At 36.8% G+C, this 25,075-nt stretch overlaps 4 protein-coding genes, 1 long non-coding RNA gene and 2 pseudogenes across 8 annotated transcripts; 5 read left to right on the forward strand and 2 right to left on the reverse strand.

The window, feature by feature from the left end:
* On the forward strand, window positions 160-10,082 carry LOC104718575. 3 transcript variants are annotated; one of them, XM_010436339.2, is made up of 36 exons: window positions 336-491; window positions 611-704; window positions 793-902; window positions 999-1,474; window positions 1,546-1,756; window positions 1,841-2,140; window positions 2,235-2,397; window positions 2,618-2,755; window positions 2,944-3,025; window positions 3,186-3,454; window positions 3,565-3,678; window positions 3,756-4,000; window positions 4,140-4,388; window positions 4,501-4,656; window positions 4,786-4,923; window positions 5,048-5,287; window positions 5,432-5,556; window positions 5,756-5,873; window positions 5,975-6,136; window positions 6,222-6,369; window positions 6,461-6,561; window positions 6,646-6,807; window positions 6,901-6,948; window positions 7,069-7,176; window positions 7,370-7,444; window positions 7,522-7,572; window positions 7,655-7,801; window positions 7,898-8,028; window positions 8,160-8,247; window positions 8,472-8,531; window positions 8,608-8,848; window positions 8,931-9,082; window positions 9,203-9,273; window positions 9,367-9,523; window positions 9,628-9,810; window positions 9,943-10,082. In XM_010436339.2, exons 1-35 carry the CDS (start codon window positions 336-338, stop codon window positions 9,790-9,792), a joined length of 5,451 nt encoding a protein of 1,816 aa, XP_010434641.1. In that variant the 3' UTR covers window positions 9,793-9,810; window positions 9,943-10,082. The 3 variants fall into 3 exon arrangements, with proteins under 3 accessions (XP_010434640.1, XP_010434641.1, XP_010434642.1); XM_010436338.2 differs by lacking the exon at window positions 9,943-10,082 and having other exon boundaries at window positions 160-491; window positions 9,628-9,910; XM_010436340.2 differs by lacking the exon at window positions 9,943-10,082 and having other exon boundaries at window positions 796-902; window positions 9,628-9,910.
* LOC104718576 lies at window positions 9,959-11,150 on the reverse strand. The gene is made up of 3 exons (XM_010436341.2): window positions 10,661-11,150; window positions 10,441-10,578; window positions 9,959-10,358 (listed from the first exon to the last, which is right to left on the reverse strand). Exons 1-3 carry the CDS (start codon window positions 11,070-11,072, stop codon window positions 10,105-10,107), a joined length of 804 nt encoding a protein of 267 aa, XP_010434643.1. The 5' UTR covers window positions 11,073-11,150; the 3' UTR covers window positions 9,959-10,104.
* On the forward strand, window positions 11,424-13,128 carry LOC104718577 (bax inhibitor 1). The gene is made up of 6 exons (XM_010436342.2): window positions 11,424-11,602; window positions 11,872-12,019; window positions 12,100-12,190; window positions 12,288-12,474; window positions 12,572-12,727; window positions 12,825-13,128. The coding sequence occupies exons 1-6, from the start codon at window positions 11,492-11,494 to the stop codon at window positions 12,876-12,878; spliced, it is 747 nt and encodes a 248-aa protein (XP_010434644.1). The 5' UTR covers window positions 11,424-11,491; the 3' UTR covers window positions 12,879-13,128.
* LOC104720282 lies at window positions 13,006-15,972 on the forward strand (annotated as a pseudogene).
* On the forward strand, window positions 18,304-22,137 carry LOC104718578 (GATA transcription factor 26-like). 2 transcript variants are annotated; one of them, XM_019231084.1, is made up of 9 exons: window positions 18,306-18,858; window positions 19,389-19,772; window positions 19,873-20,272; window positions 20,359-20,431; window positions 20,528-20,631; window positions 20,712-20,901; window positions 20,977-21,097; window positions 21,183-21,427; window positions 21,743-22,137. In XM_019231084.1, the coding sequence occupies exons 1-9, from the start codon at window positions 18,819-18,821 to the stop codon at window positions 21,746-21,748; spliced, it is 1,563 nt and encodes a 520-aa protein (XP_019086629.1). In that variant the 5' UTR covers window positions 18,306-18,818; the 3' UTR covers window positions 21,749-22,137. The 2 variants fall into 2 exon arrangements, with proteins under 2 accessions (XP_010434646.1, XP_019086629.1); XM_010436344.2 differs by lacking the exon at window positions 21,183-21,427 and having other exon boundaries at window positions 18,304-18,858; window positions 21,498-22,137.
* Window positions 22,424-23,945, forward strand: LOC109126837 (annotated as a pseudogene).
* LOC104718580 lies at window positions 24,333-25,071 on the reverse strand. Its single transcript, XR_756403.2, has 2 exons — window positions 25,024-25,071; window positions 24,333-24,667 (listed from the first exon to the last, which is right to left on the reverse strand). It is a non-coding gene; the product is annotated as an uncharacterized LOC104718580 (long non-coding RNA).

The raw sequence follows: 25,075 nt of genomic DNA on the forward strand, positions 1-25,075 counted from the left end.
GAACTTAACCGGATTCCTTTTTTTACATTTTAAGGTTGCGGCCCAACAAGAAGGAATGCACTAATGCGAATCAATTCAAAGCCCAAATCAATAATACTATTATGAAGTATATGAAAAGTATAGGGATATGTTTGCAAATTCTAGTTTTTTCCCCTAATTAGACGACTAGGGTTTATCAGTCCTTCTTAGCCATGAATTTTTTTTTGAAAAGTTAGGAGCCAAAGGGTTTAAACATAGGGATCCTTCGAAACAAAGGCTCTGTACCAATTTCGAATTCGTTTACCTTTCCTTTATCTAATTCCAATTTTTTCCGAAGTTCAAGCTTCAATTTGAAAATGGGTTCCTCTGTGATTACTTCGCTGTCCTTGAGCTTCAAACAAGTTCCACCAGCAGCTGTTCCTGCTTTTCTTGACTGTGTTTTAAGCTCCACAGGCGTATCTCCCTCGACCCTTTTCGAATCACTTATCAATGAGTTGCCTTTTCGTTTAGAGGTACTTGATTGATTGGTTTTATTGTTTCAGTGTCACTAAAGTGATTTGCTTTTGGTTGTTCAGTTCAAGATTTGAAAACGCTTCTTCCATGTTTTTTTTTTTTTTAAATTTATAAATAGGATACGTTTAATGGGGAGAAGAGGTTTGATTCTTATGATTGCAACCACATTGCTTCATTGGTTGCTGGGCTTTGTCATCTACTTAAAAATTTTGGTGAGTTACCAATTTTTAATCTTCGTATATGTATATGGTGTGTTAGAGTTGAGAAATTTGAATAATTGAGGGTTTTGTGAGGTTGAAGCAGGTTTTGGTGCTGCGGATAATCATAATGCGTTGCAGTCGTTTGTGTGGAGGGTGTTTATTCCACTCATGAAGATGGTTCGTGCATATGATTTGGATATGCTTAATGAGGTAATTCTTTTTTTGCTGTCATGATCATTTTGGAATTGAGATTTACTTGAGCTTATTGAAAAAAAAATTCACTTTTTTTGTTTGTTATTGTACCAGATTGTACAATCGTTCTTTGATGTAGTGATTGAGACTAGTGCATTGGATATATTGGGAGTGAGCTTGGTGCCTTTTTTAATGAGATCAGTTGGTGTTTCGATGGGAATGCTTCAACACGAAGAATCAGATTTCATCAAGTGGGGCGAGCTGTTGCTTTGTGATTCTTTGAATACAACAAATATGGATGAAAACTACATTGCGAATTTGTCTGGATCATTTCCGATTCCACTGTCTTGCCATCTTCTGAATTTGATACTGAATGCTGCTTTTCAAAGTCACCAAGCAGCTCCAGAGGTTGAAAGTTTTGCAGCTGGTATGCTATGGGATTTGTGTAATACGACTGAGCGTCTTTTGTCACAAAGTGTAGAACATCGTTCGTGTGCTGTTAGTTTCCTCCTCCCTGCTATTTTCAAGGCATTCTCTTCTCAGTCCTCTGTGAAGATCTCACGCCAAGGAAATATGTACATACTTTCAAGGTGAGGCTAAGAACCAAAAAATAATATGCTGTTAAGGATTTTTAATGATTTTTAGAGCTGTAAAACTCCAGGAATGGCTTCAAAAAAAGAATTTGGGAATGCTGCAAGAAGCTGTTCTCGGTTGGGTCAATGGAGAGAAGGGATGCTTACAGTGTCCTCTATTTGTGTCTTTCTACTGGCTCTTGGACAGACGAAACTGAAAGTTTTGTTTCAGAAAAAGACCCTGTTGAATTTGACTTTAGATCCGAACAAGAGTTTTGGGATGAAATCAAGAAAGGCTTGGTACGGAAAAATTACCCATTATTCTTACAGATTCTCCAGTTTTTACAATAGGATCATCTATGAGTACAACACATTTCCTTTCAGGTTGTTGATGAGAGCTTAGTAAGGAAGCAGTCATTGCATATACTAAAATCGGTTTTATCTATAAGTGAAGTGAGTAAGACCGGTTCTGAGAAGAAGCCTGAAGTGGATTCAGTTCATCGGTCCCTGACAAGAAAGGAGACGTGGGCAGAAAAGGAAGCCAAGTCGCTTGGTGTGGGAGAATTGTATGGGTCTGTTGACTCTGGGTTGTCTAGTCAGCAGGAGTGGCAAGCTTTTCTGCTCCTGTATGAGATGCTTGAAGAGTACGGCACTCACCTTGTAGAGGCAGCATGGAGTAACCAGGTCAGGTTTTTTTATCTCTCTGGTAGTGTAAACTTTCTGCTCTTAATGCTTTTCTCCTCTGCTCATTGTTTTTTTTTTTTAATTTACCTTTCAGATTGATTTATTAATCAAGTCATCTCTCAGATATGATGGATCCTTGAAATCCGACTGTAATAACTCTCATCATGGTCACATGGAAATTCCAGATGAAGAAACTAGAGTTTTGAATTGGTTAGAGGTTCTTTGGAATAGGGGATTTCGTCATGATAACCCTCTAGGTACTGTTTACGAGATATTGTAATTAGAATTCAACAAATTTTTACACTTGTTCATCACATAAATCAGTATCTGAAGTGGTTCCATTGTGGCCAAACTTCTCTTTTACTCATGGATAGAGCATCACTTAAAGTCAAGTATCCATGCTTGCCACATATTTTGATTAATCCGGACCTCCATGTCATATCAGTTCTGTTGCTAATTCATCTATTTAAATTGTAGTCAGGTGCACGGTCATGGAGTCTTTTCTAGGTATCGAGTGGAGAAGATACGAAACATGTACACAATCAATGTCCCAAACTTTCGTGCTTGGGCCTTTCATAGAGGGGTTGAATGATCCTATACACCACAAGGATTTTGGTAGGTGCTTCTTGCAGAAATTTATTCCCAGTTTGTTTAATAAATCGTCTTGGTCTTTTTGGTTGTTGTTTTTTTTTTTTTTTGAATCTAATGTTAATGTTAATAATCGTCTTGGCCTTCTCTGTTGTTTACTGCCATCTTTCTGAAGTGATAACTAGATTTATTTCTTGCTTATTCTGCTCTCCCAGGGTTGAAAGGAATCTATACCTCAAGAACAATTGAAGGTGCAGCTCAATATGTGTGTTCGTACACAAGTTGCCTCAACCCAAGGTAGGGTGCCTTTAAGTTACTAATCGATCTTTTTATTATCGTTGCTTTCATGTTTCTATGTTATTTGTCATGTGTGGCTGTATATGTTCTCAAGGGGCTGTGAAGTATTAAACCATAAAATTTATCATTATGCTTATCGAACTGTTTACTCGTTACATAGGAATCGAGTTGGATTTTTGATCAACTTGGCATCTCTTGCGAAGAAACAGTCTTTTGGTAGAGCTGGATTTATGGCTCTCGTACAATGCATTGTTTCTACGTCATATGTGGTTGGAGGATACGGGGACAAGGATAATAAATTATCTGGGACTGCCCATGAACCTTCTTGTGAACATTTAAGTCAAGATGATATGACACATATACTGGATGTCTTGAAGTTTGTTGCAGAGAGCAGCAGACAGCATTTTAATCATAAATACCGTATCCGAGGTCACTAATCAGTTAGCTTGTTAATTTTAATCATACGTATGTGGCATTATTATTTTGTGGCTCCCTCAGAACTCATTCTTTGGATTGTGTTTTTTTTTTTCATTTTCTAGTTTATCAAAAAGTGTTAGAAACTGCTGCTTCTGCGGTGAACCCTTGTATGGTTCCTCTCGGAACACTATTGCAGTTTGTTTCAGCAATTCCTCGGGAGTTTACTGACCATGATGGTAAGCCGGAGACTATTGACATATGGAAAACAAATTGCAGGTTATCCTCTAACATCATGTGCATTCTTCTTTTTCAGGTTCATTGCGGAAATTGATGCTAGAATGGCTTCAGGGGTGCAACAGAAAGACTTCCAACAATTTATGTACTGATGGCAATCGTCTTCTGGCGAGTCTTTATGAGTATCTGAAAGGATTTATCAGTGATCATGGTGAGAGTTTTGATGATGATGACTTGGAGGCATGGGATTCCCAAACAAAACGATGGGCAAGAGTATTTTTCCTCATAATTAATAATGAAGAGCATCTCACCGATATCATAATGGTTTGTGTTCCTGACTTTGTCAACGAAAAATATCTAGTAGTTATTTACCATATTGGATACTTTTAGGAGTACCACGTCTCAATTTGAGATTCATCTCTTCTTTTTTGCCATTATTTGAGAATCATCTCTATTTCTGCAGTTTGTGCAAAATAGCGGCCATAATTTTTTCCAAGAGAAGAACCATTTACAACGGGCACCTACAAAGTTTTTAATATTTATTCTGAGTATGCTTTTGGAGCTCCAGAACATGCAAGATGGAATTTCTGAGCTTAGTTCTTCGGTGAAAAGCAAGTTGTGCATTGCCTCTGTTGAGAAAACTGGCAAACAGATTGTTGATGATGCTTCAATTATAAAGAAAAAGTTTGCTGTTGCTCTCTTATCGATTCTGGTAAACAGAAAACAGTGTGCCAACACTTCAAATTTTCTTGATACACAATGATATAATTGTCCTCTCACTAACTTGGCTACTATGATGGTTCTTTCCTGGCCTGACAATACAGAAGGAGCTGATTCCATTTGCTGAGTCATCTTGTTCAATATTTTGGTCTCACACTACTGTGGAGAATGGTGTTCTGTCTGGTTCTGTTATAGGAAAACTAGGGGGGCCAAGTCAACGCCGGCTATCTGGTCCTTCTACAACAGCTGTACTAGAAGCTGTATGATTTCTTTTTTTTTTTCTCGTATTTTTAGGGCTATTAACATACAAATTTCCGTAAGCTCAGTTCCTTGTAGTAACATGAATACGACATCGAACAAGTTTCATGCCAGTTCTTTATGATGAGCAGGTAACGTTGGTGAAAACTATTGGGTGGATCTCGTCATACTGTGCCCAAGTCACTAGTGGTGTTGAACTCAAATTAGCATTGGCTTTCTTTTGGAAGTTCACCCAGCATACCATATCATCTCAAATTTGTAATTCTGAGGTAATGCCCTGCCTCTAAATTTTTTAAGTTTTGTAAGATGTATGGAATGTGCCAAGCTCTGAATTTCCTCATATCTCCTATGGAATCACGTTTCATTAATTAACCTATAAATGTTTATGACCAGGCCGCAGCTGAGGTCTATCTTGCAGCGTTTGAGGCGCTAGCTTCAGTATTGAATGCATTTGTGTCCTTGTGCTCAGCTGGAGCTTTCAACCTATTAGAAAATGATAATACATTGTTATCCATGGTAGATGGTGAATTTTGGTTACAAGTTTCGGTTCCAGCTTTCCTCCAGAACATTAATCATCTTCTCACAGCAGGACTTCTAGTAAGAAGTAGGAGGGCAGTTCTCCTAAGCTGGAAGGTATACATATTTTATTCTTTGACAAAGCTATAGAAGTTTACCAGTGGAGTTATAGATATTACAAGATCTTATTATCAGTGGACTTTCGCTTTTAGATGGCCAAAGGAAAATTCTGAGTCTCTGATCCTTTTATATTTGATTCAGTGGCTTTGTGTGGAGTCTCTGTTATCACTCATGCATATTCTTGATGCCAGACGTATTCCAGGAGATAGAAAGTCGTTCTTCTCAGATGATACTGTTACAAGCATTTTTCAGGATATTGTAGAGAGGTGGGAGGTTTTATAAATTTGGTTTTTCATTTTTATACTCTTAGTTGCCGTTACCTTGAGATTTTTTCGGTTGATTTGGCATTTTCTCATTTTTTTTGAGAAGATACAAGTATCAGAGAAGATTTTCTTTAACGTCAGGTTAACTCTAGTAAACAGGCTTAAATTTCCTTCTGCTAATTTTCTCTTTACGATTTGGCAGCCTTGAAAATGCTGGGGAGGGTTCCGCTTTGCCTATGCTGAAATCTGTCAGACTCGCGTTGGGGATACTTGCATCTGGGAACTCATCTTTGGATGGTTTCTTGGGTGTGGATACTCAGGTGTTGTAATGATTTTTTTTACTTAAAGTGGATGGAAATTTTCTGTTTATCCTTTATGAAGAATTATGTATATATCATTTCTTGTGATGCTTTGCAAGCAGACGATGTGGCAGTTGGTCAAATCATGTTGGATATTGCATATCAGCTGCAAGAAAAGGAGGGTTGCACCTATTGCTGCGCTTTTGTCTTCTGTGTTGCATTCTTCTTTGTTTAGTAATAAAGACATGCACATAGCTGAAGATGGACATGGTCCGCTGAAGTGGGTATGCATTAATCCTTCTTAATTAAATTAATTGAGGGAACCGTAGAGAAAAAAATGTTTGTTATATGCAATGTCTTGTTTCACAGTTCGTTGAAAAAATACTCGAGGAAGGTCAGAAAAGTCCACGCACAATTCGCCTTGCAGCCTTGCACCTGACAGGTCTCTGGCTCATGTACCCAAGGACGATAAAGTACTATATTAAAGAATTGAGGCTCCTGACTCTCTATGGTTCTGGTCTGTAATGGCTTTTATTTTTTTTTCTCTCAAGCAGTTATTGCAATGTATTTGTGATATTGATTTGCTTACCGCTTTATTATGATTTTAGTTGCATTTGATGAAGATTTTGAAGCTGAATTATCGGACAATAATGATGCAAGAACTGAAGTATCATTATTGGCCAAAAGTCCAGACCCTGAACTGACAGAGGTAAGATTCAGCTTTAACAGATGATGGATTGATAGATTTAGTAGATTGACTTTTTGAGGTGACACGTTCTGTACTTTTCCGCAGCTTTTCATCAACACGGAGTTGTATGCACGTGTCTCTGTTGCTGGTCTGTTTCAGAAGCTGGCTAGTTTGGCCGATATGGTTGAACCAGAAAGTCAATATCAAGATTGTGAGGATGCTCTCGTGGCTGGAAAATTGTTTCTGTTGGAGCTTCTTGATGCAGCGGTACTTATTGTTTGTTAGTTTTCACAAAATATTCATAAAACAAATAGCAGGGCCGACAGTGTGCTTAAAATCTAAATATAATGATATGCACAGGTGCATGATAAAGACTTGTCAAAGGAGCTTTACAAGAAGTATAGTGCTGTAAGTGTTGCATTTCTTTCCTTTATGGTCCTTCATTAAGTTTTAGATGGACACTTGGTGAACGATAAATTATTTCATGTGACATACCACTTCAACTGTAATTTCTGGTTCCTGTAACAGATCCATAGAAGGAAAATACGTGCTTGGCAGATGATATGCATTATGTCGCGATTTGTCAGCAGTGACATCATTCACCAAGTTATGGACAATGTGCACATATGCTTACATGTAAGTTTACAATTAGTCAATAACAGACTAAAGCTATGTAGCCCGCACATTTTTATGCATGAGAAATTATTCGGACAGAAACTAATATAGGAAACGATTGCTGCGTTGATGACTAGACAAGTGTCAGTGACTTGAATATAAGTTTTTGTTTGCAAGTTAAATCAAAGCTGATTGTTTTTGTGTTTGCTTGCAGAGAAATAACCTGCCTGCTGTTCGACAATACCTTGAAACATTTGCCATCAACATTTACCTGAAATTTCCAGCATTAGTAGGTATCTACTCTATGTGTTTCCAAAAGCAAATTTGTAATCGAACGTCCTAACGAGGTTGGTTGTTTTATCACAGGTTAAAGAGCAGTTAGTTCCCATATTAAAAAATTATGACTCTAAAGCTCAGGTAAAACTTTCAAGTAAAATGAAAGTATTTTGTAAGATGTCTCAGTTCAATATATTGATAGATGTTCTCTTGTTATCTGCAGCAAGCGCTCTCGTCCTATGTCTTTGTAGCAGCCAATATCATCCTCCATGCCGAAAAGACAGCTCAACAGACACACCTGAGAGAACTTCTTCCCCCAATAATACCGTTATTAACTTCTCATCATCATAGCTTACGTGGTTTCGCTCAGGTTGGTCTTATATAGATGCCATCTCTTAATCCTTTTGGTAGATGTTAGCTTAAGTTGAGTATCAGTCTTATTCCATTTACTTTTGGGGTTTGGCAGTTATTAGTGCATCGAGTACTCTTTAGACTATTTCCCCCTGTGGAGTCGGCATCCTCTCAAACAATATCCCTGGAGAAACTTTCTTTTGAGAATTTGAAGTCTTACCTGGACAAGAATCCTGATTGTTCGAGGTGTGTAGTTATACTCAGTGTGATTACACTCTTTCATGTTGGTCATAGAAACAATCTTTTGTGAACAAAGCCATCTAGAAAGTTTTGGTTTATTACACAAATTCACTTGTGAATTATTTCTCCTGGTCTAGATTGCGAGCATCAATGGAAGGATTTCTTGATGCCTATGATCCCAGCACATCTGCTACTCCGGCTGGTGTTTTCGTCAATCGTGTTGAGGTAACAATGCAGTCTTCAAGCTGACCTGTTCCTGCTTAGTTGGAATTTATAGACATTTCTGAATTTTATCATAATGCCAAGTAACCACATTATTGAGAATTTGAGAACATTATTTTTTTGTGGTTCCTGCTCATCTTTCGACATTTAATTGTTATAATTGCACAAAGCTGCTTTCGGATTTCGATGCCATTTTACGTTAAAATAATTTTGTGGTGGTTGTGCAGGACAGTGAGTTTGAATGTGTTCCAACATGCCTCATGGACAACGTGCTCTCTTTTCTGAATGTAAGCAATTAAACATATTTAAGAATGTTTTCATTCTTCAGTTTCTGTCTCTCTATCTTATCTTCAAGTCTTGCAGGATGTAAGGGAAGATCTCCGTGCTTCCATGGCAAAGGATGTAGTTGCCATTAAGAATGAAGGCTTCAAGATGAATGAAGAGCCCAACCGTCGGTTGATCATGTCCAATACAGATGAACAAAAGCTTTCGGAGCCATCTTCGTTGGACTTCCAGAGGAAGATCACTCTATCGAAACATGAGAAGCAAGATGCTAGCTCAACTTCTGTGCTCCGAAATGGGGAAACTTACAAGCGGCTCTTTGGTATGCAAAAATTATGTAGCTGTCTCACTCAATATTATGATTGTTAAACATGATTATATACCAACACTGGGTAACTTCTCAGAAATGGAAAAAGAAGATGAGCTCGTTAGTCAGCTCTTACGATCTAGAAGCATGGAGGTCGAAAGGCTAAAATCTGATCGACAGAGTTTGATCCTTGTGGCTTCATTGGTTGATCGTATTCCTAATCTTGCTGGATTAGCGCGGACATGTGAGGTATAGCTATCACTTCTTTGTGTATTTCCTTGCCATTTCTGCAATCCAAGGAAGAAAAAAGGAAGTCAGGAGTCTTGTATCTAGTTCAGCTGTAACATTCCCTCTCTGCATCTCTTGCAGGTGTTTAAAGCATCAGGTCTAGTTGTTGCAGATGCAAACATAATACATGACAAACAGTTCCAACTAATCAGGTATGGCTACAATTTCTAGTCATCTCTGTATGACTGTATCATCAAAGGACGGTGGGTGAGTTTAGAAGAGTTTTTCTCTTTCTCTTTCTGCAGTGTGACTGCTGAGAAATGGGTTCCAATCATGGAAGTCCCAGTGAACAGTTTGAAACTGTTCTTGGAGAAGAAGAAACGGGAAGGCTTCTCAATCTTGGGACTGGAACAGACAGCAAACAGCATTTCACTTGACAAACACCAATTCCCAAAGAAGACGGTAACACAAGAACGAACATAGGCTTTTGTTTGCTCTCACTTGTTGTTTTCCCATAAGAAACTAAACAAAAACTCACTTTTGTTCCTTGTTCTCTCTGTGGTAAGGTTTTGGTGTTGGGTCGTGAAAAGGAAGGCATCCCTGTGGATATAATCCATATACTTGACGCTTGTATCGAGATCCCACAACTTGGAGTTGTTAGGTCCCTCAATGTTCATGTCAGCGGCGCCATCGCCCTCTGGGAATACACTCGACAACAACGCATTCAATAGTTCAATAGTTATCTGTTTGTGAGTACTTCAAGATCTCCTTAAGCTTTTTGTTTGACTAATAACACCACTACTTTGTTTCACTTTTTTGAACCCAATGATGATGATAAGTTCTCATACTCTTCCCCGCCGGTCAAATCGAACTTAAAATAGGACAACTAATGGCAAGAGGAATCAAAGCCTGGTTCATTAATCTAACTCGAATTCCAAATCGGGAAAACATTGGTTCAAAATCTCATCGTATTACATCTGGTAAGTGAATCATATCCTAATTACAGCATTCAAAGAAAAAAGAAAGCATGAATCTTTTTGTGATCACTTCTTTGAACCCAATGATGACTCATCATCATCTTTCCAAGCTGCTTGCCACTGCTTGTCATACAAAGTCGTCTCATCAAACAAACTCTTGAGTTTATCCACATCCTCATTCTTACGAATGAACAAAACTCCAGCCACAGACACAAACAAGAGTGTTTTGCAGAAAAAGTTCCCCATTTGATCAACAAGTCCTACTCCTGTAAGGCTATCCACAAAGTAAGCCATGAAGAATCCTATCATCGCAGCACGACCTAACACCAAACATACACGTGTTAGTAGATTGTGTGCATCTCATTGATCTTTAAAAGGGGTTTTGAGAGGAAACAAGAAAACCATTGAGGAGTTCAGCTTCAGGTAAGTGGTATCTCTTGATCCAAGCCCACCATGGGATAGTCGATGTATCGAAAAGCACTGGCTCGTCGTTACTAGTTGTTTCTGGATTCTCTTCTAACCATTTTCTTCTCTTTGCCTCTTCCAAAAAAAAAAAACATAACTTTCAAACTTCGTTTCATTCAACATTATTAAAACTATAAAGGGATCAAATCAAACTAACCAGAAACAATTACGGCATCCCAATCTGTTTTTCCATTTTTCTCAAACTGTTTCAGATCCCAAGTTCCATTAATCCACTTCGCATCTTTGAATTTGATAACACTCTCCGTTGTCTTCATCTCTTCTTCACCTTCGACGGCGCCATTTTTAGCGGTGGCGGTTTCTTCTTTTTTAACCGCAGGTGTTGGTTGCGGAGTCTCTTTGACTATCACTGTTATGGGTTCAGGAGCCTCGACCGCGGTGATGGGACTGGGAGAGTTTGTTCCACTGTCGGAGGAGGAGGAGGAAGAAGAAGCTCGAGTGACGGAGAGGAGAGAGAAGCGGTTAGTGGAGAGGAGAGAGAATGAGAATTTGGGGATGAGATTAGGATTTTGAAGAGATGAAGAAGAGATTGGCGGGGGGAACAACGCCATTGTTTATGATTCGTTCCCTTACTTCACAGTTCCTCTTCAACCAGTGGTTCTAAATAAGCAGAGCCGTGTGTTATCATCGTCGGAAGAGAGAGAGTAGTAACATGTATGTCGTTTTCTTTCTCCGAAATGGAAACTACGTAACGTTTTTTACACTACATAGAAACGAACAACGAAAGTGACAGTTTCATGGGCTCGTAATAAAAGCCCATCCCAGCCTTTTTGGAGTGTTCTAAAGAATTCCCACGTTGACAAGGGTAGTTTTGAAATATCGTCAGTTGAGGGGTATTATCGTCAAATTACATACAGTGGATAGGAATTAGATAAATTAATATTGACTTGTTGACCTCTCTACAAAAAATATATAGAAAGTCTCGATTTTGGGGAACCGCATTTTCAATTCTCTCGAAGCAGAAGCAACAATGGAGTCGTTCTCTTCCTTCTTTGACCCTCAGAACCGTAGGAGTTGGAGCTATGATTCTCTCAAGAACTTCCGTCAGATCTCTCCGGCCGTTCAGAATCATCTTAAGCGGGTTAGTTATTTCTTCGGATCTGATTGATTCTCGTCGTCGTTGTTCCTCGAATCGTGATTCGTGATACGATTGATTTGGAATCGTTTCGTGTTTTAAGAGTCTAATTATTTCAATCTTCTATGTTCTGTAGATTCGCTTTGTTCTTTGATGGTGAAAATCGAATTGGAATTTTTTTTTTTTTTTTGTTCCTTTGTGTTGGTACTGATATAGTGAAGGGTTGTACTCAGTGTTGTTGATTCTATGTTTCGTTTGTGGAAATTCATCTGTAGGTTTATCTGACGTTATGCTGTGCTCTGGTTGCATCTGCCTTTGGAGCTTACCTCCATATGCTATGGAATATTGGTGGCCTTCTTACCACTTTCGGATGCTTTGGAAGCATGATGTGGTTGCTTTCCACTCCTCCGTATCAGCAATCATGTGGGTTTCATTCATCATTTTACACTTATTGTTTTAAGAGATGTATCCTTAACTCTTAGTTTTATTTTGCTTTAATGCAGCAAAGAGGCTTTCCCTTCTGTTCATCTCTGCTGTTCTTCAAGGTGCTTCAGTTGGTCCTTTGATCAAATTAGCCATTGATGTTGACCCAAGGTAATTGTTTTTATTATGTTTTTTTTTTCATGTCCTCTTAAGCAATTACAAATGTAATGTCTGTAGGAGCTGACTGTTGGATGTTTGTGTTTTCCAGCATCCTGATCACTGCATTTGTGGGAACAGCAGTGGCGTTTGTGTGTTTCTCGGTTGCAGCAATGTTGGCAAGGCGTAGAGAGTACCTTTACCTTGGAGCTATGCTTTCTTCTGGTCTGTCCATCCTTATGTGGCTGCAGTTTGCTTCTATGATCTTTGGAGGCTCTGCATCTTTCTTTAAGTTTGAGGTAAACTTTCTTCAATACCTAACAAGGGTACAGTTTTTTTTTTGTATGTTCTTCATCGAAGTACTGACTTGTTATTCGTCTACGTTTTCATTGGCAGCTATATTTTGGACTCTTGATCTTTGTGGGATACATGGTGGTAGACACACAGGAGATAATAGAGAAAGCACACCTTGGTGACATGGACTATGTGAAACATTCTCTGACCCTTTTCACTGATTTTGTTGCTGTCTTTGTTCGAATTCTCATCATCATGGTAAGTGTCTCTCTTCAATCATTTGGTCATCTTTAATGGCACTCCCCATCTATAAGTATAACAACACATCAAATTTTCCCTTTCTTTTCTGGTGCAGTTGAAGAACTCTGCAGATAAGGAAGAAGAGAGGAAGAAGAAAAGAAGAAACTAAAACCACCAAAAGAGATTGTTCAAACAAACCAATAACCATCCTCTCTTTCCACTTTTCCCCTTTGACTCTTGACTTGCTAGTGTCTTTGTGATGACTAATACAACAAACATTAGACTGTAATTTGTAAATGACATGTGTAAGTGTCTGTCTCCTCTGCACTTCTGGATTTGGGTGTTTTCTCTACTGTCTATTTGTCTAATGTGAATTTTTTTAGCAAAAGGACAAAGTGATAAGTGTACATGTTTCACCAGTCTCCTCTCTGCATAGATATGTAATGCATCAGGTGTTGCTGTTGCAGCAGATTCAACGCCATTGTTATGGTTTTCTTTGTTTCGTCAGTTCACTCACAGTTTAAAAAAGTGGTTCTTTAATAAAGCCACTGAAAGAGACATGATGTCGACGAAGAGTTAACATGTATGTCGTTTCTTTATCTGAGATATGTCGAACTACGTAACGTTTTTTTTACTTGCACACAATCGACTGTATTGAAAAACTCATCCCGCCACTTTGGTGTGTTGTGCTGAGGAAATCCACGTGGACAAGGGTAGTTCTGGAAACTTGTAAAAAACTGGAACCGTATGTGTTTCCATATGGGAAGTCTCGTGCTGAACCATTTCGTTTCAATGCAACAATTTGTTTCGTGATCTCGTTTCAATTTTGTATTATTCTTGGTTCTCGTTGTTGTATTCTTGATCTTTGGTATCTATTAGTGAAAATAAACGCAGTTCTTTAAGAGATTTTAATTTCTTGGTGTTTCTTGATTCTATATTCATCGTCGTGTAGGTCTATCTCACGTTATGCTGTGCTCTTCTTGTGTCTGCGTTTGGAGCTTACCTCCATATGCTCTATAATATCGGTGGATAAGTAACTACTCTTGGATTCACTGGAACCATGTTCTGGTTGCGCTTCACTCCTTCATATGCACCATTATGTGAGTTTCGTTTCATCACTTAACACTTAAGTCTTTGACGATGTGCCCTAGCTCTTAATCTCTTACAATCTTGTTTCCTTCCTTAAACTCTATCCAATGTTTTCTTTTGATGCAGCAAAACGGCTCTCAGTTCTGTTTCTATATGCCCTTCTTAAAGGTGCTTCTGTTGGTCCCGTGATCAAGGTGGTCATTAATTTTAATTCAAGGTGTGATTTCTCTGTTCATGTCTTCAAAAAGAAACCCTCTGTACAAGCTTCTAGCTAGGATCTGACACAGTGTTGAATGCTTGTGTTTCCTTCTTTTTACCAGCGTCCTGATCACTGCATTTGTGGGAACACCAGTAGCATTTGCGTGTTTCTCTGCTGCAGCAATGTTGGCAAGGCGTAGAGAGTATCTTTACCTCGGAGCTTCAATTTCTTGTTGCATGACCATCTTTTGGTTGCTAAAAACTGCCTCTAAGATCTTTGGACCTTATGAAAGCTGGTGAGTTTAACAGTTTCAGTTTGGTGAGTTTGGACCTTATAAATTTGCAGTTTTTATTGTACCAATCCACCATATACTACCTTAACCCGGCTTGGGTAGAAGTGGTGGGTGAAATGAAAATTATTAGCTTCACATCTTCGGTTTCAAAACTTAAACAAACAAACACTACATTTACACAAGTCAACTCAAATTAATGTAACAAAGTTTAATACATCAAACTTAAACATGAGTTACATATTGAAACCAAATTTACAACTGATATGTTACTCTTCGGTTTATGAAATAGAATCTTGTTTCCTGATCCTATAAATTCTGATTTTCTTGTAATCCCAAAACCATCCCAAGCATCTAAGTCTAAAACAAAACCAAAAACAAAAGAAAAGGAAAGGTAGAAAAAAGGATTAATTAACAAGAAAGATGGCAAGCAAAACTGTTGTCAGACGACAAAAAAAAAAAAAAAAAAANAAAAAAAAAAAAAAAAAAAAAAAAACTGTTGTCTCAATCTTCTTAATTGTTCCCTATGTGCTGCCACTTTTTCCACTCAAGGAGTAGCTCAAATGCTTCCAGGACTTTTCACACCCGGCTCACCTATTGATCTTGTAAAATGTTGGTCGTCTCTCTTCAGTGTTGAAGGATGTGTGCTCGAGATCGCCAAATCAGTTTTCTCCGGAAAATTCGAAAATGTCGAAACCGCATGTTGCAAAGCGTTTTCGACCTTAGATGCCAACTGTTGGCTTCATATGTTTCCGTTGAACCCGTTATTCCCTCCTCTCCTCAAGGATAACTGCGCTCGCATTGTTCCCAACTCCCCTCCACACAACTAAGAGCAAGAATGATCGATGGTCTACACTTTTAAATTAGTCGGTAGCTCCAAATCAAAGTCTAATAAGTTTCAATGTTATTTTTTATTAGCAAAATCAAAATGTGAACGTTTATCTTAGGTATGCTCTCTATAGGTTTTCTCAATAAAGTAATTTTTTAGCAAAATCCATACAAAAGTTTCCTTATTTATCACTCTTGTCTATGTGTCTTGGTCACACAACTCACAAATATATGAGTAGAGTAGTGATGAAAATGGTTTATAAAGTCTTATCTCATTATTCAATAACCTATCTTAACCATCTCCTATAGATCCCAAACATTGGTTATTTCCGGTCTGTACCGAAATAGTAAGCGAGCGTTTTAACGTTATCCAGAACGAAGCAGAGTAACGAAGAAGGAAGCTTTTGCTAAAGAGTCATGGCGATGTTCTTTCGACATTTTAACAGTTTGGTGAGTTTCTGCATTTGTCCTCAAGAGTCATGTTTGAGGTAAAGACTTAAACTTCAAGAGGGAAGGAGAGAATTGTATGTTCATTGTAGACAAAACTTGTTTGTATATATATTAACTTACATTCTCATTTTGCAGCAATACCTTGGACTCTTTCTCTTTGTGGGATACATAGTGGTGGACACACATATAATAATCGAGAAAGCACACCGTGGTGATATGGACTATGTGCAACATTCGTTTACCTTTTTCACTGAGTTAGCTTCTCTGTTTGCTCGAATTATCGTCCTCAACATGGTACGTTCTTCTCTTAGATTCTTGATGAGTTTCATTGTTATCTATAATTAATGGTTCTTTAAATAACAGCACACTTCAATTTCTCTCTTTGGTGCATGCAGTTTAAGAAGATGAGGAAAATAAGAAAAAACTGAAACTGAAATCATCAAAGCAAATTGCTCTTTCCACTTCCCTTGACTACTTTCTGGCTATCATAGTAAATACATTAAACTCCATATTGTGTAAATGACTTTGGATTGTTTCCTGTCTAATATCAGAAGTTTAACAAACGTGACAAATTAGGAGAAAGGGTACATGTTTCAAGAACTATTCCTATGTAATGTCTTGGGGCAGACAGAGGATATGTTATATTTTGGATGGTTTAAATTGGGTACACAATCTGGATCTATATTTTATAGTTTTGAGTGGAAATAAAGATATTAGGTAGAATACTAGAATGTGACCACACTTTTGTCTACCTTAAATTTTGAAGATGCAAAAGTGATTACTACTAAATTATATAAGGTTGATGGACATTGTTGGCGTAGTAGACTAGTAGTTGTGTTGCTATTAGCGTATGAAAATGAAAATGAAAATTTGTGAGATTTGTAAAGCACGACTGGGGCATGACTTTTTTTTTTGTGTCTTTTACATCTAATCGCACTCCAAATTCTCAGCCGTTCGATCATCCCTCCATCATTTTGCCTACACCTCTCACACCATTTCATTATTACATTACCATCGTTTTTATATAAAAGAAAGAAAAAAAATAGATCAGAGATGTGATTGGCATCTGAATTTCTCTGGTTACTCTTATTTTAAAATTTGGTAAGACTTGTTACTCTTCAATTCGGTCTCTGACACACATTATTCTTCAATGTTTCGTAACTAATGCTCCATAACATTACCAATCACATTGGGATACATCATACATATTCCACAAAAGAAAAATTCATTGTATTACTTGTGTTTAAGATAATTTTTTTATATAATGTGATATATCTCAAAGTCAAAAACTCAGTGATTTAACTTTGTTTCGGTTTATTTCTTACGTTGAAATTTGTGTTGTTATTAGTACATTAAACTATTTATGAAACCAAAAAGAAAATAAAAAGAGTAAAGATCTCAAATTCATAACCATAGTACTAAAATGAGAAAAGAAATCTGAATATTATAATGAATCCACACGTATAATGTAAATGTATGGTGTTGTTGGTCTCGCATTAGTTCCTTAATCACATTCACAAATCACCAAAGATAATAAATAAAAAAAAGTAGGACCCAAATGTTTGAATATTATCTTTTACTAAATCAAACGGTGGAGAGAGGAGTTGTGTCCATGATCGTCATGGTGGACGGTGACTTTACATACCATTTCTTTCTTTTTTTCCAAACTTTGTTTCTATGACCAACAAAAAAAAAAAATGTATCCAAATTTTTAGTCCTAACTTATTAAAAAGAAAATAAAAACTCCACTTAGCTTAAAAAAAAATTGATTTACCAGCTTCTTAATCTCTTTTATATAGTCGTTGACAAAAGAAGGCATGAAAATCTACCTCTCATTATGCTCTCTATATATGGACATATATAGCCTCGTAGTTAAATAACTTTCACATTTTGTCGATACATTATTTTTCTTGCATATACTTATATTATATATGAGTATGACCAATTTAGCAGCCTGTTTTAGAAGGTTATTTTTAACCTTATTTCTTTTGTTCAAACTTATCTCTATATATATACACATAGAAGAGTGTATGTAACATGTTTTCATGGAGTTAATAATCTTTTAGAAAGTAAAAAACAGCTTACTTACTTACCATTTGCTTTTTCTTTTCTTCCTCATTATTTTTGTTCTTATGATAGTCATTAATAGTTAATTGTCGTTATTATATATTCGTTGGAAATATCAATAGAAAAAACAAAAGAAAGAAAAGTCTATAGTCAAACAACCAGAGGAAGGAACCATAAGGCATAATAAGCAATAATATTCCTACTCCTACCCAAAAAAATTAATAATTAACCTTTCTTCATTCATTCATCATATTATTAAATCTCATAGATCTTGTTTATCTAACTAATGTAACTTTTTCTTTCTTTCTGAAATGAATCTCAAAGTTTATGAAAGGGAAGCTGAAACATTTTACTTCATAAATAACAATACAAAAAAAACAACAACAAAATGAAATTGAAAGTGGCCATTTTATGTCGACGAAAAAAGCCATTTTTATTTTTGTAAAATGAAACTGAAAGGGGGAAATTTTATTTTATTTTATTTTTTAAAAAATGAAAGGAAGCTGAAACAATTACTTCATTGTTACATAATAATAATGCAAAACAAAGCAAAGGAACAAAAACAATAAAAATAAAAAATACAAAAGAGAGGCCATTTTTTTATGTAAACACAAACAGTTTCTCGCTCTAAACCCTCAGAGTTTCTCTCTCTCTCTCTCTTCTCCNTTTTTTTTTTTTTTTTTTTCTCACAAAGCCATTTATTAGATTCCTCTTCTCTCAATTAGTCTCTCTTCTCTTTTCTATTGGATTGTATATTACACTGATAGCTCAAGGAACCCAATCAACAAAAACACAAAAAAAAAACCAAAAAAGAGAAAACAAAAGGATAACAAAAATTATCTTCTTGAAATTGTTCTCTTTTCTTGCTTTGATTTTTTCAATTTTCATAAAACTTATTTGGAGTTTTTATAAATTTTTATTCTTGAATTTTCTCACAAGATTATTTCTGGGTTCAATTTGCAGAAGAAAAAAAAACATAACCTTTTTTGTTTTCTGGGTTCTTTATAGTTTACTAATACTTCTGGTTTGTATATTCCAATTATAGTTCAATATTAAACACAAATTTTATAAACTTAAATTTCTTTCCAAAAAAAAAAAAAAATCTCTTCTTGAAAGTCTATAAAAGTTGCAACTTTGCTCTCAAAATAACTTTTCATTTTTGGAAAAAAAAAAACAAAAGAGAGATTATGGGAAAGCAAGGACCTTGCTACCACTGTGGAGTTACAAGTGAGTGTCTCCAATTTCAGTTTGATGGATGTAGAAATTTTTTGTATGAGAATATTCAACTTTTTTTGTTTTCTGGGTGAGATGCCTTTTCTTTTTTCTGGGAAAATGGTTTTGATTATATGTTTCTTGTGTAACAAATTGTGATAATCATTGAAGTGATGCATCAAAGACTTCATTGAGTCAAGAATATGAATGAGCATTTGAGAATTATGTTCCTTTTTGGTTTGTTTCTTGTTGAAATGATCTTTAAAAACATGAATTTGTATGTGTGTGTGGAGTTTCTTGTGTTGTTGTCCTCAGTATGATTGGAATCAATGGATTAGACAAGAAAGACCTGATCTTGGGATCTGAATTTTGTTCTTTTTGATGTACAAAGACTTCAGGATGTTTGTTATTTGAGATCATTGTTCTCTTGATTGATTTGGAGTTTGAATTTGCAGTACAAGTGTCATTTCAAGAACTCTTATGTTGTCTTGATTTCAAAGCTCTAACTGCAAATTTGTGACCTTTTGTTTCTTCCATTGAAACAGACACACCTCTGTGGCGAAACGGGCCACCAGAAAAGCCGGTATTGTGCAATGCTTGTGGATCGCGTTGGAGAACAAAAGGAACACTTGTGAACTATACACCTCTTCATTCTCGTGCTGATGGTGACGAGAGTGATGATCATCACAGGTTTCAAAGAATGAAGAGCATTTCTTTAAGCTACAAGAACAAAGATACAAAGATGCTCAAGCGGAAAGCAATTCAAGTTAACAACATCATCATTAAAAGACCTGCCTTGGAATTCAATTATGGTTTGAAGAAGGCTGTGATAGAGGAGGATGCTAGTAATAGATCCAGTTCTGGTTCTGCTGTATCTAACTCTGAGAGCTGTGCACAGTTTAGCAGTGCAGATGGGAGTGAGTTAACAGGTTTTGATTACTTACCTTGTTCTTCGGTTCTAGCGTCAATTTGGGATTTGAAAAAAAACAGCTCCTTAGTGTCCATGTGAACTTTGTTTTCTTCTTTCAGGTCCATCTCAATCTAATGCGTGGGACACAACTGTTCCTTGTAAGAGGAGGACGTGTGTGGGCCGTCCAAAGTCCTCTTCTGTTGAAAAGCTGACAAAGGACCTTTACAACATTCTACAAGAGCAGCAATCGTCTTGTCTCTCAGTTTCATCAGAGGAAGATCTTCTTTTTGAGAATGAAATGTCAATGGTCTCTGTTGAGATTGGACATGGGAGTGTTCTGATGAAGAATCCCCACTCGTTTGCTCGAGAAGAGGAGTCTGAAGCCAGCTCACTCTCTTCTATTGAGAACAAGTCTTCCATCAGTGAAGCATACTCACATTCCGTGAAGCATGTTGAGATTGGAGCAGAGAGAGGTTCATACTATGGTGGAAAAGCAATAAAGCAAGAACAATTCAAGAGGTAAAATACTCATCAATATATTTTATACATTAGCTCGAAATTTAGTCAAGCAAGATAAAAAATGGATCCTTTTTAATTGTTGGCAGAACCAAGTCTCAAGCTGAAAGAGTGCATGTCCTGGGGAGACATAGTTCACCACTTTGTAGCATAGACTTGAAGGTAATTTCCAAGAAACTCTCACCAAGTCTGTTCAATAAGTTGAAGTAAAAATAAAGGGCTCTGGGACTATGCTTACAACAATAAACTTTATTGCAGGATGTTTTCAACTTTGATGAGTTCATCAAACAATTCACAGAGGAAGAACAAAAGAAACTGATGAAATTGCTTCCTCAGATTGACTCTAATATCCTTCCTGATAGGTTCAAACTGCATTGCATTTAACAGAACAAAGAAACCAGACCGAACAAAATTTCTCATCTGTCGTATTTTTCCTTTGCAGCCTGGGAATGATGTTCGAAAGTGCTCAGTTCAAGGACAACTTCTCTTTGTTTCAGCAGCTCATTGCCGATGGTGTCTTTGATATGTCTTCTTCCTCTGGGGCAAAACCTGAAGACATCAGGACTTTTAAAAAGCTTGCTTTGACTGATTTTAACAAATCTCGTTTGGTGGAAAGCTATTACCTCCTCAAGGTTCGGTGTACTCTTATTGAAACACTGACATAATAATAACCTTTGGCTAGAGATTCACTGGATATGTGACTGCAGGAACGAGAAAAAGAGACCGTCAATTCTGTTACTACAACTTCAAAAAGCTCAAACCCAAATGTACCTAAGAATATTGTAACCATTAAGAGGCGATATGAAGACCAAACCCAATTAAAGTCAGGTCAGTCTTGAGGAACATTTTAACCAGTCTTATTGATTCTGCAATCAATCTTTGTGGTTTGTTGATTTTCTTGTTTTGGTCACAGAGTCAAGGGGGCTAATGAGGAGCCCCAAAAGTGTTATAAAGATGAAAGCAAGCCATGAAAGCAAAGTTTTGACAGAGAACAATGTCTCATGCTTCAACCCAAGAAGCTTGGCTTCTGTGTTTGCACAAGAAGGTGGTGGCTCTGCAGTGTTTGGCTATGAAGGTAATTGCAGTTCCGATCAAGATCTCCTTCTTCTGGACTTGCCATCAAACGGTTCTTTTCCTCAAGCCGAGCTGCTTCACCAAATTTAAGANCAGTCTTGTTGATTCTGCAATCATTCTTTGTGGTTTGTTGATTTTCTTGTTTTGGTCACAGAGTCAAGGGGGCTAATGAGGAGCCCCAAAAGGGTTATAAAGATGAAAGTAAGCCATGAAAGCAAAGTTTTGACAGAGAACAATGTCTCATGCTTCAACCCAAGAAGCTTGGCTTCTGTGTTTGCACAAGAAGGTGGTGGCTCTGCAGTGTTTGGCTATGAAGGTAATTGCAGTTCCGATCAAGATCTCCTTCTTCTGGACTTGCCATCAAACGGTTCTTTTCCTCAAGCCGAGCTGCTTCACCAAATTTAAGAGGTCAAAGCTTCTTCAGACCTCATTGTGCTTCTCAGAGCTAAAGAAATGATTTTTAAGCTCTCTTGGTTGATGAGAGAGACTCTTAGGCTTTCTGAGATAACGACCAAATGAGGTTTCTGCTATAGAAACTGGAATTTGCAAACTTAAAAAGAAAGATTTTTATTTTTTAGTCTTGGGCTTCTCTTTGGGGTGGTTAAGTTTATAAAGGTGGGTCTTATATAATACATATATATACATACATACATGAAGCCTCTTCTCTTGCATCTCTTTCAGTGACCCTTTTTACTCTAAAGTTCCTTTTTCTTTTGGTTTCTTTTCTTGTACTTTTAATTGCTACTGCATCTCTTTTTTTTTTTGTATAGGATGAAAAAGATACTGTAATATCATGTTAACCTCCCCAAATAGAGTCGTCCAAACTAGAAAAAAAAAATACCTCTTCTTTAAAGAAAAATATACAAATGTAAATTTAATTAGAGTTTCTTTTGATAACTAATTAGAATTTTTGCTGTATTTTTTTTTTTAAATATCCCTTTATCCTTTCACATGCTATATAACTTTAGTATGATATTACTACAAAAATATTGTGTCAATAAAATGATATTCCAACATACAATATGATTTTGACCCAAAATTATCACAATTGTGAGTTTGTGACTGATCAGCCAGAAATCGATGGCAAGCATTTCAGTATTTTGCTAGAAAAGTTTTACACAAGCTACGGGAGTAAAAAAAACACAGCGAGAAGGACAATTTAGTTGTAGGAATAATGGCAAAGTCCATTTTTCTATTTCTATTTTGAAGATAATTGTTACATAAAAAATAGGAATAACTTTTCCATTATTATATTTTCTATTTTGAAGATATATTTATGTTTCAAGATTCCAACATAAAAAACAAAAATTACAAGGAAATAGTTTCATAGTCTCGCTCAAATTAGGAGTTTGGGGATCTATCTATAGATAAGGAAGTACCAAAGCGACAAGAACCCTAGCCGTCTTCCAGTGATTCCCAAGTGGTCGGAGCTTTTGTCCGGACTTGTTACGAAGTATCTTCGAACGATTGAGTTTTTGAGTTTCACCAATCTTAATCGAGCAAAATCAGTTTGTAGGTCGTGAACTCTGCTTCGAGAGGGTGCGTACTCAAACGAAATCAGATTCCGTGGCTGATACTCTTCCCTCGGGATAATGAATCTAATAATAACAATAGCTGTGTTTTATTCGTTCCAGATGATAAAGACAAAGTTTACAAGACTCGAGATCTTGGTGTTGACTTTGCACATAGTCTTTGTCTTGCGACTTACGGTAGCTGGTTCTTAATGTTTGACGATCTTTGCGAGAGGATTGATCTACCACATTCACCCTCCCATTTTTCTCCTGACAATCTAAAACGATGCAACATAGCTTGTCTCTGGATAGACGACACAAGCAAAGATTACCTAGTTGTCTGGATCGTGGATGGCAGTATGATGTTTACTAAGAAAGGTGATAATATTTGGCGAGACGTTTACCTTAGATACCCTCCATTGTGTAAGAAAATTGTCTATAGTCACGAAGATAACAAGGTCTACACTTATTCTCGTTTTAATGATTTCCATGTTAGGGATTTCTCTAGTGATATACCACGCAAAGATGAGTATGCTCTCAGTAGTCTTTGTGATCAATACTACACTCTGGACCAAAAGGACTGTTGGCACGGGTCGTGGATACAGATTACAACAACAGTACCTGGAAAAATTCTGCATGTAGGCTGGATATTGCGTCGTTATGAAACCTGGCACTTTCACATCTACGAGTTCATTCCTCTGAAGCAGAGAATGGTAAAAATTGATTTTCTAGGTGATGAGGCTTTAATCTTGGACATGGGTTTCACTGTTGTCGCCAAAGATATCCCAGGGATCAGGAAAAACTCTATTTATTTCAGTAACCGCATGCAACCATCCCACAAAGGATACCGACCGTATTATATATATCTATGATCTCACCACCCAAACCACTGAAACTTTGCCACAATGTGTTTTCTCCTCCATGCTCTTCTCTGATGCTCGATGGTTCTTACCTGGATTCACATTTTAACTAGAGTTGTTTCCGCTTCGTGTTCCAAAGTTTTTTGGTTTTAAACCCACTACTAATCTCTTACTTTACTTTGTCCTTTGATCGTTAGTTTATTTGTAATATTATGCATCTGTTTTATTGTCAGTCTCCTACACATATCACTTACATATTTCAGTTTTCTTATTTTGTTACCAGTAGTAATTGGCTAGAACTTCGATGATACAGGTTTTGCAAAATAATAATTCAATTACTATATGATTCAAATCTCATTAGGAGGTAGAGAAAAACAAACAAATCATGATGGACATCAACCACACCCGAATGCAGTAATTAGCTATGCTGATTTATTCAATGAGACAAATTACGGTAATACACTAATAAAGATCGGTTCCAGTTCCACCTTCACAAGATCAAAATCAAGATTCTGTTTTTGTTCCTGAAGACCCTCAAGAGTCAAAAAAACCCACCAAACAAACATATGCAAAGAACACAGAATCATTCATACATATTTACTAATAAAGTATCCTAAATCCTAAAAGATCATCAATATATATATCACTCATCATCAAATTAGGACCAGGTCTACATTTATCAACGGAAAGTTCAACTAATCTTTGATTTACTTTCTCGCAAGAGTGTGCGCAGGCAAATGACTTACAGGCTCAAGAAGAAAGAAAAAAATCTTACAAAAACAGAGCACAAAGCGGAAGATTACTACTACCTCTGGAGGTCAAACACAGCACGGTTGATGGGTGTTCACTTGAAAGTGGACAGACGAGGAAGCTTGTCCCTCAGATAGTAAAGCCTTGCTCTTCTCACTTTTCTGTGACTCATCACTTTTATCTCTTTGATGTTGGGAGAGTATCTGTCAAATATCAAAAGATTAAGAGAATCAACACATACCAAACACTATTCTTAATTCCCACATTGTCTGCAAATAACCGAATATATTACAGGAAGTTTCTCGAGACTTGTATTTTATACAGTAAAATGAAAGATTAGAAACATGAGCAGACATGATAGTTGTCATAATGACTTAGATTGCCATAACTGGGAAGGTACAACAGCAACTAAAGACTTACTAACATAAACCTCTACACAGAGTCTAACTATTATTCAGGGAATTTACAAAGTACAAACTTGGATTTATTGAAAAGCCATGAGTCAACGTAACGGTCAGAACACGTGCAAATGGTAACTGGAGAGGAAAAAAAAACTCACATGGGAAACACGATTTCAACACCAATACCGGCTATGATTCTCCGAATCNATT

Source organism: Camelina sativa, chromosome 10, assembly GCF_000633955.1.
Source record: "Camelina sativa cultivar DH55 chromosome 10, Cs, whole genome shotgun sequence".
In the NCBI taxonomy this organism is placed as follows: domain Eukaryota; kingdom Viridiplantae; phylum Streptophyta; class Magnoliopsida; order Brassicales; family Brassicaceae; genus Camelina; species Camelina sativa.